The 17,160-nt window shown below is 38.2% G+C and overlaps 1 protein-coding gene across 1 annotated transcript in view; it reads left to right on the top strand.

The window, feature by feature from the left end:
* Positions 1 to 17,160, top strand: part of arhgef49 (Rho guanine nucleotide exchange factor 49) — a 30,406-nt gene that overhangs the window by 5,636 nt on the left and 7,610 nt on the right. Inside the window, 5 exon segments of the mRNA XM_016479248.1 lie at positions 4,952 to 5,103; positions 7,455 to 8,956; positions 13,130 to 13,313; positions 15,288 to 15,570; positions 16,678 to 17,138. Of these exon segments, the coding sequence (XP_016334734.1) occupies positions 7,485 to 8,956; positions 13,130 to 13,313; positions 15,288 to 15,570; positions 16,678 to 17,138 (2,400 nt within the window). The 5' untranslated portion in view covers positions 4,952 to 5,103; positions 7,455 to 7,484.

Here is a 17,160-nt window from a genome sequence, read left to right as displayed (position 1 = left end):
ATATATTTTTTTTTTTATTTTTTTTATTTTTATTTTTTTTTTTTTATATAATGGTAAATGAATACTTTTATTCATTAAAATTATTCAAAGTAAAGACATTTATAATCTTATAAAGATTTTGAATAAATGCAGCTCTTTTAAACTTCTCATTCATCAACAAATGCTGAGATGTATCCGTTTACTCAAAAATAAAAATATGTTTCTTGAGCATCCGATCAGCATATTAGAAAGATTTCTGAAGGATCGTGACACCAAAGACTGGAGTAATGACTGCTGAAAATTCAGCTTTGAAACCACATGATTAAATTACATTTTAAAATATATTTGAATAGAAAACAGTTCTTTTAAATGGTAATAATATTTCACAATATTACTGTTTTTTCTGTATTTTTATTCAAATAAAAGACTTTCAAAAACTAAAAATTTCTGATTTTGAAACTTTTGAACAGTAGTGTATATACGTTCACTTAAAAAATTGTATGCATTTTGACATAATTTTGATGCTGATGCTGAGGACACATTTGATGTCAACTTTACACCTTTTACACCAATTATACTATTATGTTATTTAAATGATACTATATCCAGAATTCATTGTAGTAATTTTTGTTACTGAAATAAAAACCACAAGTATTTTTAATCAAAAGAGTTTATGTATCACACTGTGATATAAAGTCAGCCAGCTTTTGAGAAGGAGATTTTTGGGCATGTTTCCAATGCTCATCCAGTTTGCACGATTTCTCAACAATAGATTATTGTTTCTCCCTGACTGACACACATTGTTTCTAAAGGCAGTACCGACTACTGTTGACAGTTTATCCGTAACTACCGGCTTTATCTTTCAGTGCAGCAGTATCATGTTCATGTGACTTATCTATATCAGGAAGAGGGGGAAAATCCTTGTGAGGAGCTGCAGAGCATTGATTCATCAGTCTGAAAGGCAATTATCATCTTGCTTAATTTTCCTCTGCTTCTCAAGGCAAAAATCAACTAACGACAGGGTTACATCACACAGAGCTTCAATGCATATAGATTTCATGGAAAAAGATTCTTATCCTGGTCTATGTCTCACTATGAATTATGTAAGTAAGCAGTGGCCTTATCTTATTAGAATGGGGATATTTGTATGACAAACATATGTTTGCCCTCATATTCAGCATTTGAAGCTTAGGAAGCAAATTTACTGATGAACTGGGTTACAGTGGCACTTCAATTAATATGATTTCTATCATACTCCAATTTACAGGATGAAATCATGCACTAATGATATTACATGTGGCAGCTTGGTCATTAATTAAACACATCCACCAACAAGATGACCGGCAGACATTGATCCATTGCCATATTGATGTGTGCTTCTCTTGGAAATACAAGCTCTGTAAATGGCCTTTGTGTTGTTGCTGGCTAGAATGACATGATCTGTGCTAGTTATTTGAGACAACGTCTATACTTGGCCAGATATATAATGATTTACAAGCAAGATCATGACATCTGTGTGCACCAATTAGTGATAGCAATGACTTCAGTACAGCTTTGTAATATGTACCGATTACTAGCGTGTCAAGCCTGCAATCATTATTACCAAAGAGCAGCTCATTTAAGAATAGTATGTAGACTAATGTGTTTATGGAAAAACTTGTGCGCTAACAATGCTTCTCTCACCTAATCTACCTAATGCATTATTCATCAGCTCAGTTAACACTACACAAGCATAAAATATTCACTAAACAATCTTGAGCTACAGGAAAAGACAAACCCTATAGTATATCTGTCAGGGTTTTTTTTTTAATCTGCATGATGTACGGCATTCACCTTGGACACCCTGCATACGTGTGATTACTGTATGTAACAAACTATTGCTTTTTATATAGCTCAGATATTGCAGATGTGGTAGACAGTATATTTTGTTTGAATGCAATGAAGTCATGGCAGAGCTGAAGCATAATTAACTGAGGTATGCTAGTACTTGAGTCTTCACCTCTCCTGAGCCTCACTCTAACATGTGGTGATTGCGTCTCTTCTTACTTTGAAGAGCCGTAACCCAGGTCTGTCTTGGCTGCTCTAGTCAGAATGAGTGCGGTGCTCCGCTGACAGGTAATAGAGAAGATCTTCGGTTCTGCATCTGATTATACAGCGCTCGCTTCTACTGTAACTACCTCACCTCCATGACTACTTCACCCGCCTCAGAAACAGATGAACAATGCTATGAAGCATTATTCAGGCTTTAGAGTGACCAAAAAGGTGTTTGGGCTCAAAAGACACTTAAGTGTATTAATGCCATTCCACTAGCTAAATAAATTGACAAAGAATAGTATTCAAACATCCTGTGTTCAAAAATAAAAATTGGGGGAAAAAAATATTTTTTTAAATTATATAAAATTTAAATAGTATTCAAACATGCTGTGTTCAAAAATGTATGTATAATGTGTGTCACTCAACTAATGAAATGATACGATTCACGATACTGATTTTACGATACATTTTTTTTTTTTACAATACAACGATTATTTTTTACCATAATGAGATTTAAAATTACAGTATAAATGAAAAAGTGTCCTTTTATTATTGCTTGGACAAAATGATGCACATTTCTTTGTGAAATTAAAATATGTAGAATAATATAACTAAATAGAAATTTTAAAACAAACCCCAAATCAAATAAAGAAATAATACAAACAAAATAAATATCTTTATATAAACAAACTAAGGATTTGCCTGTGCTCTTTCATTTAAAATGAGAAGCAACCACTGTATTTCAATCATGATCCAAGCATCATGAATATTTTCAAAATTTACAGCAAAACCAGAACGAGAAATGCAATATCACTCTCTGACAGCAGGTGGCGCTTATGGAACAGCAGCGATACAACGTTTCCTTGGTTTCCACTGTAAACAAACCAGTGCTGCTACATTAATATACATTATACAGAGGCAAGATTAAAAGAAAATACCATCTAGACTTTTCTAAAGACAGTCAGTTCCCCTCAGAGATACATTCAACTCACACCCCCAACTGTATCGCGATTCATTTAACATCTCAACCGATTTGAATCGTCACATATTTGTATCGATCGTTACATCCCTATAAATCATACATTACAAGCTCATTCACATTTAGGATTTACAACATAAATCCTAATGCGGATAATGTGACCGTAAATATAGCCTTTAGTCCACTTACTGCAAGATATTGGAGATAAGCAGCCAATGATCAATAGCTAGTAAACTTCCTGAGCTTTCCCGCATATCGGCTTTCCACAGGATCAGATGGATTAGGCAAAATCGCCAACAGGTACTAATCCGAGCACATCCAACCCACATTCACTCTGTAAACCATCTCAATTTCAACTAAAGCTTACTGTATATTCTTCTCAAACATGCAGATTTCAACAATTTTCAAAACCAGTGTACTTATACGACCCCCTCTTTCACTGAAATTGCTCCTGGAAACAGCTTGAAAATCCTTTTCGTGGAAGCACAAATCCAGTGGTTAGAAATAGGTTGATATCTGCCGCTGTGGCCATTGTGACCTCAGATGAAATAGATCAATCTCAACAACCAATCATGAGGTCAGTCTTCTGCAGCATAATCATACTGTGAATCTCCATCTGCGCTCCATGTCTTTCCACCACCCCAAACCTAGAAAAACCCCTGCTGTGCTATCACACAAACCTGCAGATACAATCAATATGCGGCCTTTTAGTCTTTGATTCCCTATGGAGCCGGCTTCATAGATCAGTGTGCAACCTTACTACAGCAGCGGCTCGATGGAAAAGAATAAAAATTCCACATTTGTAGGTGTAGGAAGTGTAAGCAGCACCTGCAGAGAATAGATGTGGATACAGTTCTTTTGTTTTTTTCTTTATGGTTGTAGACTCAAGGGATTGAACTGGCAGAGTTGCCAAAATGAGGTGATAATGAGGCATTGTCACTTCTTTATACAAAGGTGTTTAGTGTGTATTTGTGTGCTGGCTATATTAGTGAGTTTATTCAGAGAAAATTTTGAACGATTCATTAAAAGAACCGCTCATAAGAGTCGTTTAGTCATAAATCATACTAAAGTGACTGCATGGAATGTTTGTACATGCATATCGCAAGTACAACTCTAAAGGTGCCTCTTCTTATTTGGCTGTCCCGCTGTAATCCTCAGGGTTTTGTTACTCTGAGACGTGTTAGTGAGCAGCTGGACCACATACTGACAGACATTCGTCAAACACCAAGAGCTCTTGCGATTAGTACGATGGAGTAGAAGAGCAACTGAATGTGTTTATTGACTGAAGCCTGACTCCATCCTGGTGGAGGTCGAGCTGTGTCCTCCTCAGTAATGAGAAATCATTGAAACTGCATTCACTGACATGCCACTATCACAACTTGAACTATTTCCAGAAGGTCTCTGGCTGATATTGAGGTGAGAGGAGATACAATTGTAAAGCCAACTCCACAACATGCCTTGAATTTCAGAGTCTTGAATCACAGGAGGTCGAAGTACATGCAATTTGGAATATTTTGAGAATGAATTTTGTAATACAGTTTGTTGTGTGTTAATATTTGTTTATGAATATTATAAACAATTATTGTTATCCTTATTATTATAATTGATTTCCTCACAAAAATTTTCTTAGAAAATTTCTAAGCTTTCTTAGAAAGCTAGAATATTATTAAGTTTAATCATATCTTTAATCCAAATAAATATTTTTCTTTTGTTTTGTTTTGTGTGTGTGTGTGTGTGTGTGTGTGTGTGTGTGTATATATAAGGGAAACCCCAATGATGACTGTTTTATTCAGTGTTTGACTTCTTAACAAAATTTCCTCAGTCAAAGCGAATGCATTTTCTCAGAGAAAACAGAAACACAAAATCCTTAGAAATACTGCAGGATCCTTTGTTCGTTCCAGAAATTGATTTGTATTATTTTTGGATATCTGTATTGATGTTTTTTCTCTTCTTTTGTAGCTGCCTGTGCTTGAGGTCTCAGCAGTCTGGCGTTGTGGATGGTTTGTCTACCTCTAATCCAAACCAAAAGAGATTCTGTTGGCTCAGAGCCTGTGAATGAGAGCCTAAAGCAAGCCGAGTAAAGGTGCACACACAGAGTTGATTAAAATGGGGTATGTTTTTATGACTAACACAACAAAAGACTAACATATTGCAATCCTAAAAGGTTTCTCTAACACACTTTCTAGCAGAGGCCTACAGATATAAGTATAGCCGTATAGTCCAGATATATAAAGTACATATTGTAAAATCAATCAGGAAACCTGATTAGTTTGTCATGAATCCTCAAGTCTGAGTGTATTTTGGCTTGGTATGAAGCTCTTGCCTCAGTGAGGGACTGTGCTCTTGCTTTCTTGTGTCCGTAATAATTCTGCTCAAATAGGAACCGGAGCATCTGCCTGTCTGTCACACACAGAGAGGACATAGTGGGCCCGGTGTGAGCTGATCCTGTGCCACATGCTCATTAAACAAGCTCCTTATGCTAATTGACTGTTTATTCACACGTCAGCAGTTTTCAAGTGCAAGCGAAAGAAAACACTGGCAGCGCCATTGAGACAGTGAGTCTAGTCGCCCACGAAGATAAATCCTCCCGAGCGCTCCACTGTACAATTCACAGAAAAACAAAAAGGGGGGTTTCGATCTTCTTATCTCCTAAATGGAGCATTGAAATTAGCCTGATAAAACCAGAGGGGTTTCAATAGCTCCATTTTAATTAAATTGGGCCAAACGTTAATTGAACACCTGAACATGCTGGGCTTCCCCCACATAAAATCGCTGGTTTCCAGCCTTTTTTAATCTAATCGCAATGCCATTGTCGTTCTCTGACAGGCAATGTGAAGAAGATGAATATTCATCTAGATGGATTTGTCCTGACTCTGCTGCCCAGAATTATTGTGACATGTTCTTTTGTAACTCCTGGCTTGACCCTGATTTCTGTTTAAGATTACGGGTGGATATTAATATGGCCCAAAGCAAGGCAATTTGTACTAATTACTGAAAGAGAAGCGCTCTCCTTGCTAATCCACAGTTCTCATCTGATTAGTGGAATAAGAGCCCCGGGCGAGTGTTGTGGCTCTCTTCATTACTGTCCCTTCTGATTTTCCTCCCTCTCGGTTTAATGTTTTTAATACCAGACATAACTCCCCCCCACCATTTGATTTGTAAAAAAGAATGAGCTATTTTTAGAATATGAATTTGATTATATAAGTCATAGGAACTACGCATGATGAGCATTATAATTACTGTAGTGGTCATTGAACTGTGTTACTTAGCTTTAGCTTAGTTTTGTCTTTGGAAGGGTCATTTGATGTGATTTAGATTAGTATGCAACAGCAAGAGGAATATTGGTAGCTTTGTACAGTTTTTAAATATGTGAGAAATGTAGGGTGAATTTCATTTTTGCACAATTTTAGGGCACTTTTATAGGGATAGTGAGGGCTATTTGTGGGGTTGTTGCTAACACAAGTGAGCAACAGAATCCCTTACATTCAAGCCATTAGCAAATGTTACATACAGTCAATGTTTCAAGGAAGTAATTTTGCATTTTCAGAATCATCTGCACTAATCCTCGGTAGCACATCCTCATGATTAATTTTGAAACCTGAGGTAATTTTAGATTTTATCTGGTATTTTAAAATCCTCAATTGCTTACATATACCCAAAGATTATCAGTGGAATATATTTCTTACACATTTTGGTTATTTATTTTTATTTTGGCCAAACCATGAAGAAACAGTATGCCAGTTAAAAAAAAATCTTAATATTTTCCACAGCAGTCAATTATAAACAATAAAGACCCATTTATGCTGTGAGAAAAGTTGTTAAATAACATCTTTCAAAATGCTATATTTTTTTAATGTGATTGTACTAAAGCCAAAAGAAATTAAAAGCCAAAAATGTTTACTTTATAGTACTGATGTATCTTTTTCTAATTAGGATATTGGGTCACATTTTATTTTAAGGTCCAATTCTCGCTATTAACCATGAACTATTCTTTGCTATTAACCATTAACTATGACTTTTGCCTCAATAATGTCCTAATTTGCTGCTTACTAATAGGATTAAGAATGTTGAATATGGTCATGCAGAATAAATGCTTTATAAGTACTAAAAACAGCCAATATGTTAATAATAGGCATGCTAATAAGCAAATAGTTAATAGTGAGAATTGGTCCCTATACTAAAGTGATACCAAATATTGTTTGAATTTATTACCCTGATAAAAATTATTTTTTAGTTTGATTTATTTGTATAGCGTTTTCACAGTAGTTTGAGCAAAGGTGATAGTGGGCAGAATTTGACAAAAGTCTATACAAGACACTCACATACTTTCTCATTTTTACACAAAACCATTTTTAAACAGCAGGCGTTGGTGAATTACTGATGTTTAGATGCAGAGCAATTTCAAGCATATAAAATTGTTCTGCCGACATGATGTCAATGCCTTGTCTGTGCATTTCTGCAGGGCTGTGATCCCGATGCTCCTTTCTGGAATATGGCAGCTATTTCTGTGGCCATGCCGGATGTGAAAGCCCCACAATGTGAGTACTCCCCAGCAGGCTCTCCTGCAGGCTGCAGCATGGACTTGTCCATGGACCTGTCCGTCCTCAGCTCCCCACTGTCTGCTTTCCCTCATCATGGCGTGCCCCCCTTCCCTGCCCAGGATGTAGCTCCAGGCCACTGCAACAACAACAATGGCCTGCTCAGCAACCTGGGGGTCTACTGCTCCACCAGCAGTATGCATCCCCTTAAACAGCCTGATGGCCAGTCTGGCTACGGGGCGATGTGCTTTCCACAGGGCTACGTGAACACCGGCGGCACCCGGCTTTACCGCAGCCTGGAAAACCTGCACTGGGCTGCCGTGTCCGATCCCAATGCGTATCCTTATAGGAGCGTGGACAGTGAGCTTATACTTCACTGCACTTCAAGCAGCCACTGGTACGACGGACCTCCTCAGGGACCGCAGGTTTACGGCTTAATGCCTTCCCATGAAGGCATGGAAATCTACGGCCGCCAAGGAGTGGTGAGGAAGGATATACCGCCTTTCCCACAATGGCTTTTACCTGCGGTTGAGGACTGGGGCATGAACGGAAATGCTCGGAAGGGTCTTCGAGACAAGCTGCGGCTCCAGAGCACACGTGTGACGGAGCCTCACAAGCCCTTACGTCCTCAACCTGTGCTTGGTAATGCACCTTCTCCGCTGTATCCGTGCGATCAGGACGTAGCGGTTCGGCCATCATTGCACAGGAATGTACAGCAAGAGTTGAGTGCCCGTCGCATCACCAGTCCCGAGGAGATCAAACAGGAAGCACTCCGACGACTGCAGCTCCGAAGGCAACGAAGCACCCCTAACTTGACACTGAACTCTAGACAGGAGTCTAGTACCATGAGTAAAGCTCATACGGCAGATCCCATCTGCACTAACTCTGCCCAGTCGACCCCTGAGAGGAAAAGACCCCAGATGGGCCGCCTGCACATACCTACATTTGAGGAGTTTAAGAGAATGAGACAAAAGGAGGGCATTAAAAACCACAGGTCCTCTGAAATGGAGAGTAACGACAAGCATAGAGAGGAAAGAATACAGACAGAGGAAACGCAAAGTGCTGAAAGGACTGACATTGACGTCAACACAGCTCAGGATTCGAACCACAGCGGAGCGGAGACGTCTGAGCCCAGTTCCACCGCAGAGGTCCCAGGAGGACCCATCTGCACAGGCCCAGTTGCTCGCTCTCCATTACACCCTCAAGCTGCTACAGGAAGAGGCAAGGAGACAAAGGGCCCAGCAGGCCCTGGGGCCACAGATGTAGCTGTTCTCCCCTTCCCGCCCCGCAGGGAGAGTGGCGATGGCCCATCCAGCTGCTGCCCGGCAATCCTTCTGGACGGAACTGACCTTTCCAGCTATGGAGCCAAAATCTACAAAATGAGGGATGGCTTCCTGGGATCCGCCCTGGACCTTATTAAAAAAAGGTGAGTTGTTGAAGCTGTTGTGCTTGGTAGTGTTAGCCTTGTGCATTCACATAGTACTTAAAGTTGTTATGGAAGTAGTGACAGATAATTTCTTCTGTAAAAAAAATCAAAAAAAAAAAAAAAAAATTGGTCTTGGTTCTATCCATCGGTTGTTGATTGGATTGAGGCAGATCTGAATGCAAGCATGCAGACGATGGTAAGAAAGGGACAGGATTTAAGTGGACTGAATGATTGGAGAAGTCCTGAATATGCCACCAAAAAGAAGTCTGTCATGTCACTGAAAATCGAGTTATGTTCTTTTTTTAAATGATTAAAATCAATTAAAAATTATGAGGTCAGAAAATGAAACGGATGTATGGATGAATTGTTTAAAAAGGGATATATATATATATATATATATGAATTCAAGGGGAATTCAAATCCGGGCCTCCCATGATATTAAAATTGGGCCGATAACCGACAAATGTCGGACATCAAAATTCAGTTGTATTTTTATAATTAATTATAAATAAAAGAAAAATGTAAATCAATAGTTTTAAATGGTATAAGTGGTTTAAGGCACCACAATATTATAATGAACAAAATAAAAAATGGAAATTAATATGCTAAAGATTTAACATTGCGGTGTTATTAAATTATTAGTGTTTTTAAAGATTAACTGAGCGTAACTGGATAATGGCAAAGGGAATTTAAATGTAAAAATAGAGGAACATATTAAATATCAATCAATATATATCCAATATTGACCATTACCAATTAATAAATAAATAAACATCTCTATTAGCCAATATTTTGATACCACATTGTTATTGTGCAATGTGCATCCCAATCATTCAGAGGTTAAATGGGAAAAATGGGCATCATCTGGAACAGTGTATCTCTTGGTTATCAGTTTTGCTTGTTAACTGTGAAAATGAATCCCATAGCAGCTCTAGCATCGTTTGCATCAGTATTTGTGTTATTGATTTATTCCAGAATCTCTGCACAGCTTGTATACAGAGAAACAGAGTGAATATATCATTATTGATGTGATTCTTAATGTCTTTTATGCCAAGTACACAGTAGCAGATGTGATATTTGCATATAGTGGCATATTCTATGGTGATAAGCAGGTTTAGCTATATTAAGAATGGAAAGCATGGCTATTGCAAATGCTATTAAATATCCTGTCCTAATCATCTTCGTCTTGTTTTCCAGTACTAAATTACAACCGGAAAAAAAAAAATTCCTAAAAAGCAAAATTGCAAAAGCATTTTTTTGTAGTAGTTTTAAGTTAAAGTTCATTGCATTTTGTTAAAGCTTTAAGTAAATGTATTTTGTTTTATTGGAAAACAAAGATAAAGAACCAGATTTTTGCAGTAGCAACAATCAAAGGTAAAGACTATAGTAAAGACAAACTATAGTAAATACTATAGCAACAAACCCCATCAATTCCCCATTGATTTACTTCAGTAACTGTATTATACGGCAGTAACTGTATTATATGGATTCTTCTGTGGTTGTGTTGTGTTGTGGCAGTTGTCTGGTTCACACCTGTCCACCAACAGCATGTTTTACACGCACAATCTCACACAAACCTAAAATATGCGAACCTGACAGAAATTTGATTAACATAACAGAACATAACTCTAGCCCTGACAGTCTTCTCAAATTTAGCATGGATGCATAAATCTGTATGGATTTTCCTTCAGACACTTTTGCTCCAGACATAGTACAGAGCTTAATTGCTGGTGCATCAGAAGCTTTTCGACATTACAGAGCCTTTCTCTAATGTTATGATCCTCCAGGGCAGGAGTTCAATCCAGGCTGGGAACCGTCTAAATATAACATCCAATATCCCAGCTGTCCCGTAGTGCCTCAAGTGAGGGTATTCATTTACTACAGAGCAGCCCGAGGCTTCCAGGTCTTTTTAATGAGACTTTTATTTAGTTATTTTCATTTATTGTCTGCTTGATAGAAGAAAGAAGAACAAGTCACAAGGCAATGCTCTTATTTAAGCTTACAGTCACTTTATCTTATTGCCTAGAATGGATGAGCACATTTCAAGGGAGCTTATTGTCCTGATATGATTTTTTTTAAATCATAGTGTTAATGTGTTTTTTTTTTTTGATGATGATGATGATGATTTGAGTCAGTATAGGTGGACAAAACCTTTAAATAAATAATAGAACATCATCCTAAAAGTGCTATTATAAAAACCTGTCAGTACAGTGGAAAAAGAGTTTTTATACACCTTTATATATCTTAATAAATAAAAAATCCAATTAATGGCCACACACAGGACTGCTGAAATGACACGTAATATATCTGTAGTGCTTTAATGACAATTTCATTCACGTGTGAAAGACATTGGTTTTATTGCCACTTTTAGAGCGTTATATTAATTACTGTCAGTTCACGGCTACAGGTTTGTGAATGAACTCTTCCACATTTTATTGTTAGAATTAAAACTGATATTTGACGCGCACCAGCTATTAACATCTGCATTTTGTGATTCTCCTTTTCCTAGTGAGATGTCATAGCTTCTTTGTCTTTGTGTTTTCTTTTGAATGCTTCAGAGCTCATGGCTGTGCTGTCAGCACTATTCTCAGATGGCGTCTATGCAAATTTATGACAGTGATGAGCGCAGCATTATCAGATTCTGAGGAACTGAAGCATCAAAGGAGATGGAAATGATGTGGAAGAGGCAATTAAGAGCTTATAACTAATCACTCAAAACACCTGTTTTTTAATCCTAAGGGACGTCTGTATACAAACAATGGCTGGGGCAAACAGCTGATTAGTATATTTAAAAGTCTGTTCATTCAACAATCAATGCACAGCCATTAGCATTCATTCACAAATGTCTTTGATTTGATACATTGCAAAAAACTGTTCTTTTTCACTATTTTTTCTTGTTTTCCAGTAAAAATATCTAAATATCTTTAAAATAAGATACAGTGTCGGCGCCAATAGCCTTGTCGTTAGTGCACCGACATACAGCGCAACTTAGCTCGCAGCAACCCGAGTTCGAATCCCGTCTCGTGGTCCTTTGCCGATCCTGCTCCCCTCTCTCTCCACCCAATGATTTCCTGTCTATACTTTCCTGTCCAAACAAAGGCATAAAAAGCCCATAAATAAATATTTAAAATTAGATACAGTACCATTTAAATGTTTGAGATCAGCAATGTTGTTTAAAAAAGTATCTTATGCTCCCCAAGGTTGCATTTATTTGATCAAAAAATGTAATAAAAATATTTAAAAAAATATATATAAAAAGAATTACCAAAAAAAAACAACAATGTTTTACATTTTAATATATTTTAAAAGTAATTTATTACTGTGATGCCAAAGTTGAATTTTCAGCAGTCATTACTCCAGTCATATGATCATTCAGAAATGATTATGCTGATTTGGTACTCAAGCAACATTTCTTATTATTATCAATGTTGAAAACAGTTGTGCTGCTTAATATTTTTGTGGAAACCGTGATACATTTCAGGCTTCTTTAATGAATAGAAAGTACAAAAGGTCAGTATTTATTTGAAATTGAATTTTTCTGTAACATTATAAATGTCACTTTTATCAATTTAATGCATCCTTGCTAAATACAAGTAATAATTTCTTTCAAAACTAAAAATCTACTTACCCCAAACTTGTAATGTACATTTACCTTTAAAGCAGAATAATATAAGATAATACTTTTTTTTACCCCATTGGGAAATCAAGTAGTATATTTTCTTGTAAATCCAAAACATCAATGTAAAATTGGTTTAAGTGAGAATAACAAGAAAAAAAAAAACAAATAATGCAAAATATGTAAGCTTAAAACAACAAAAACTACACCAAAAATCTCTGTTATGTGCTGTTATTTATTCACCGTCTGCAGTGCGTGGGGTCATCCACGGATACATAAGCTCCTTTTCTACTTGACGCACACACAAAGAAATCTAAAAGATTGATTGTGCTTGTTTCCGATTCGGAGCCCTGCAGCGAAGAGTTCAGGTGTTAATGTGAATTGATGCGTCTAATTGCTGTCCTCCGTGAGCCCCTCTGGTCTGGGGGGCATCGGTCCTCTCTAGGGGATGGGGGTTGACTGTACGGCACGTGAAGGAGCGGAGAATCAGGACTTGTAATTCCAATTCAACACTCCCATTTTCCTCCCTTTGTGTTCTCTCTCCCTCGCTGCTCCAGCTGCAGTGCAGAGATTGCAGCCGAGTCTCCTGTCCGATTGTCTCGTGAGCAGAATGACGTCACTGACATCACCGCTCCCCAGCCCAGCCATCAGTCTGCCCAAGTTGCCATGACAACGTCGGCCTGCGGAGAGGAGGCTTGCATAGAGCCCGTGGGACAACTGGGGAAAGCAGCGACAGAATGCGTAAGGAATGCTGCCGTCTCATGCACACCTCTGCTTATTATCACCTCTGAACGAGGACAGCGGCGGCTGTCATGCATCAACGGGAATGTGATCAGGGTGCATGGGAAGCTGAGGTTGCAGGGGAATCTGCACGGTAGAGGCGACTGCAGACATGCAGCGGAGCGCACAGAGCCGCAGCTAAGAGCAACACGCAGGGAGGATTAGAACCCGGTTTCATGGTGGTAACTGCCTTACGTTTCTTCTGTACTGTATGTCAGGTTGTGTGTTGATGCTCTCTGCTGCTTGAGATGCCAGCCAGCTCTTCATTGCGCCACATTCATTCACGCCATATGACTGGCTGTATGTTTTTTAAGGTTAAGGGTGATATCGAGGAATGCTGGCATTCATTTGTAATGTTGCTATGATTCATTGGTCAGCCATTGCGCACAGATGCTTCTTCCGCCTCTGCATTTCTGTGTGTCTTTAATTAAGATAACAGCTGCCTTATTAATAATTCTGTACGTCACCTGAAGCCACGGTGTCTTGTTTCTCGTGCATTGCTAACACTTGAGAACCTAATGCTGGAGAGCGACCTTTTGAGGGTTTTACGCCATAGATGTGTGTTTATAGCAGATGCATTTGAAACACAATATTTCTGACTTAGAAATGTCGTTTTGGAATTGCAGATGTTTAAAAGGTGAAAGGTTATCAGTTGAGTCAGTTGAGGCAGATGTAGTCAGTGTGAATGCCTTTAAAGTCAACACATTTGATATCTGACAGAGTTAAGAGTGAAACAAATTTAGACTGGAAAATAAAGTGATTGACTTGATTTTCACACTTTATTGGAGCACACAAAATATTACAGCTATTTGCAGGGATTGTTCAAATAGATGATCTTGGTGATTTTAGCCAAAAAGGACAGTTGTGTGAGGAGTGTGAAATATTGTAAAGACACATTTTTGGTCATACTTTATGTTAAAGGGCCTTAACTACTATGTACTTACATCAAAAAATAACTACAATGTACTTATTGTGCTCATATTGTATTGCAAAACACTTCTGCTGCTATTGAGGTGGGATATGGGTAAGGTTAGGGACAGGTTTGGTGGTATGAGTAGGTTTAAGGGTGGGTCAACAGTGTAATTATAAATGTAATTACAGAAATTAATTACTGATTTAATTACATGCAGGTGTTTTTTTTTTTTTTTTTTAAATATAATGTATGTACAGAATAAGTGCATTGTACCAAATGATTAATTTAAATGCAAGTACATAGCAGTTTAGGTTCACTTTAATATAAAGTGGGACCCAATTTTTTGGGGTATGTTATTTACAATAAGATTAGGAAGGGTTAGGAAAGCACTTCCTTAGGAAAATTAGGACTGACTTTGTTCTGCGTAAACTATTTTGTTTACCATTGACTACCATTTTATGGACAAAAAACACTGAGACTTTTCTCAAAATGTCATATTTTATGTTCCACAGAAAAAGTAAGTCATACAGGTTTGGGAAAACATGGGGTTGAGTGAATGATTACAGAATTATGTATGAACCGTCCCATTAATAGTGACTTTAAACCATCCGGCAGGCCAGTTTTAAAAGGAAACTGGGTTTCCGAATTATTTCTATTTAGAAAAGAGATGAATTGTATGTCTTTGGAGTCTGTCAGTAGACTTTTTAATAAACAGTAAATGGGCATGAAAAGCCACAGCAAAGAATTTTCCACTTACCACCACAATATATTAAATGTTTTGGTATTGTTACACCCTCTGGATGTACGGTAATGCAGTGACTCTGATCGATGTCTGAAACAGTTAGTGGTTCCATATTCTCATATGTGCTTAGGGATCAAATCTGCCTTCATTGAGGTTTTACACTGTTAAACTCTCCCCTCACACACACACACACACACACACACACACACACACACACATATTTCAGACCAGTGCTCTGCCATGTGCACTGTTGATTGACAGATCTCCATCCTATCAGCAGGTTTCTGGGGCGGGCTGCAGACGCTCCAGCTCGGACGCGGCCTATGAACTGGCTGAGTCAGTGAGGGCCCAGCGTGAGTGCCGCCTGCGGCCCCACTACAGCGACCCCATGCCTGCAGACGCCACCAAGCGTAAGCAGTTAGAGATGAAGATCGCCGCCGCGGCACGTTTGCACATTCACCGCAGAGACAGGGACAGTGGTAAGACTCTTTCAGCTGCACTAAGCTTTGCTCACAGTTCTTGCTGTAAGTAATCTTAACTCGTGTCCTAGATTTGTACTGACAATGCTTCATTTAAAAAATGTTTAGGCTTGCTTGTCTATAACCCAAGGGTATCACTTTAGTTGTTATTATGAGCCTTAGGTGGCTTTTACTGTAGATTCGTCACATGCATGACCTCTACCCTGAGGACTGCTTTTATCTTTCTGCACCACAGCAGTTTTTAGATGTAAAGGCAAATACATATCTAGTATCAAATTAGGGGTGCACAGTATACTGTATCAGCACCGTATTGGATATTTTCCATTATTTGTTGTTTTTAAATATATTGGTATTACCAAACATTAAAATATTTAATTGTTTCTGGCTATTTTACTTAACATGTAGCACTAAAGAAATAGTGATAGATTATGGCAGAGCACAGTCCTTGTTATTATGAGCAGTTATGTTATTCTATTTCAAACATGATAATTTGTTATAGAAGATTTAAAAAGGAACTTTCTTAATTTTCTTTTTTAAGTATAGATTTAAAAAAGTATTGATTTATTATCATATATGTCATTTCAGTTATTATAACATGATAATTTGGCGGTTTCTATTTACCATTTATCAGGTATTTTACCAGTTAGTGTAAACAAGAAGCTATTTGTTGCTATTTACACTACCGTTCAAAAGCTTGGGGTCATAAAGTTTTTTTTTTTTTTTTTAATGAAAGAAATTAATATTTTTACTCTGCAAGGATACATTAAATGAAGGAAAATGCCAGTAAAGAGATTTTTACAAAATAATTCAAAATAAATGCTGTTCACTTGAACAGCAACACATAAAAAATGTATCACGGTTTCCACAGAAATACTAAGAAGCACAAATGTTTTCAACATTGATAATAATAAGAAATGTTTGAGCAGCAAATCAGCATATTAGAATGATTTCTGAAGGATCGTGTGACACTGAAGACTGGAGTAAGTTTTACAGTTTTTTGCTGTCTCACTTCCTTTAAAAACATTCAAAGATCTTACTGAACCCAAACTTTCGAATGGTAGTGTACCCTAACAGTATTTAACTTTTTTTTTATACTCAGTGTAAATTCATGGGGATGTTTTAAAGTTCAAAACACCTATTCAAATATTTAAGTGAATTTTTGCTGGTTTTTCTGGTCTCTTTTTGTTTTACGCGGTGTCGTGGGCTTGAGCGATGAGCGTGAAGATGAGGAAGAGCCCCGTCGCCCCCGCCACAGTGCCGGAGCTGAGGTAGAACGTGCGGACAGCGGCATCGGCCCTGGACTGGCTCGGGGCTGGAGGAGACCCTCACCGTTCCTCAGGGCCTGGGACGCTCAGCAGCCCTGTCCCGACTGTGGACACAAAGAGGGGGTCCGCGAGGAAGGCATGTGTGAACGCTGCTCCAAGCTACGCACAGAGCGCAAAGAGGCCATCCTAGAGTTTCTCAACACTGAGTCGAGTTATGGAGAGGACCTGCGCATCATCAAGGAAGAGTTTTACTGCCCCATGCAGAGTGCAGGGCTGCTCACAGCAGAGCAGCTGGCCGTGGTCTTCGGCAACGTTCAAGAGCTCATTGATGTCAATGACAGGTTCACAGAGCACCTGCAGGACAGCATTGATCAGGCTTTTGATCAGGTAAGGAATGCTAGTGATGGAA

Source organism: Sinocyclocheilus anshuiensis, unplaced genomic scaffold (assembly GCF_001515605.1).
Source record: "Sinocyclocheilus anshuiensis isolate Anshui unplaced genomic scaffold, SAMN03320099.WGS_v1.1 scaffold277, whole genome shotgun sequence".
Lineage (NCBI taxonomy): Eukaryota > Metazoa > Chordata > Actinopteri > Cypriniformes > Cyprinidae > Sinocyclocheilus > Sinocyclocheilus anshuiensis.
This window is presented reverse-complemented; position numbering and strand designations above follow the sequence as displayed.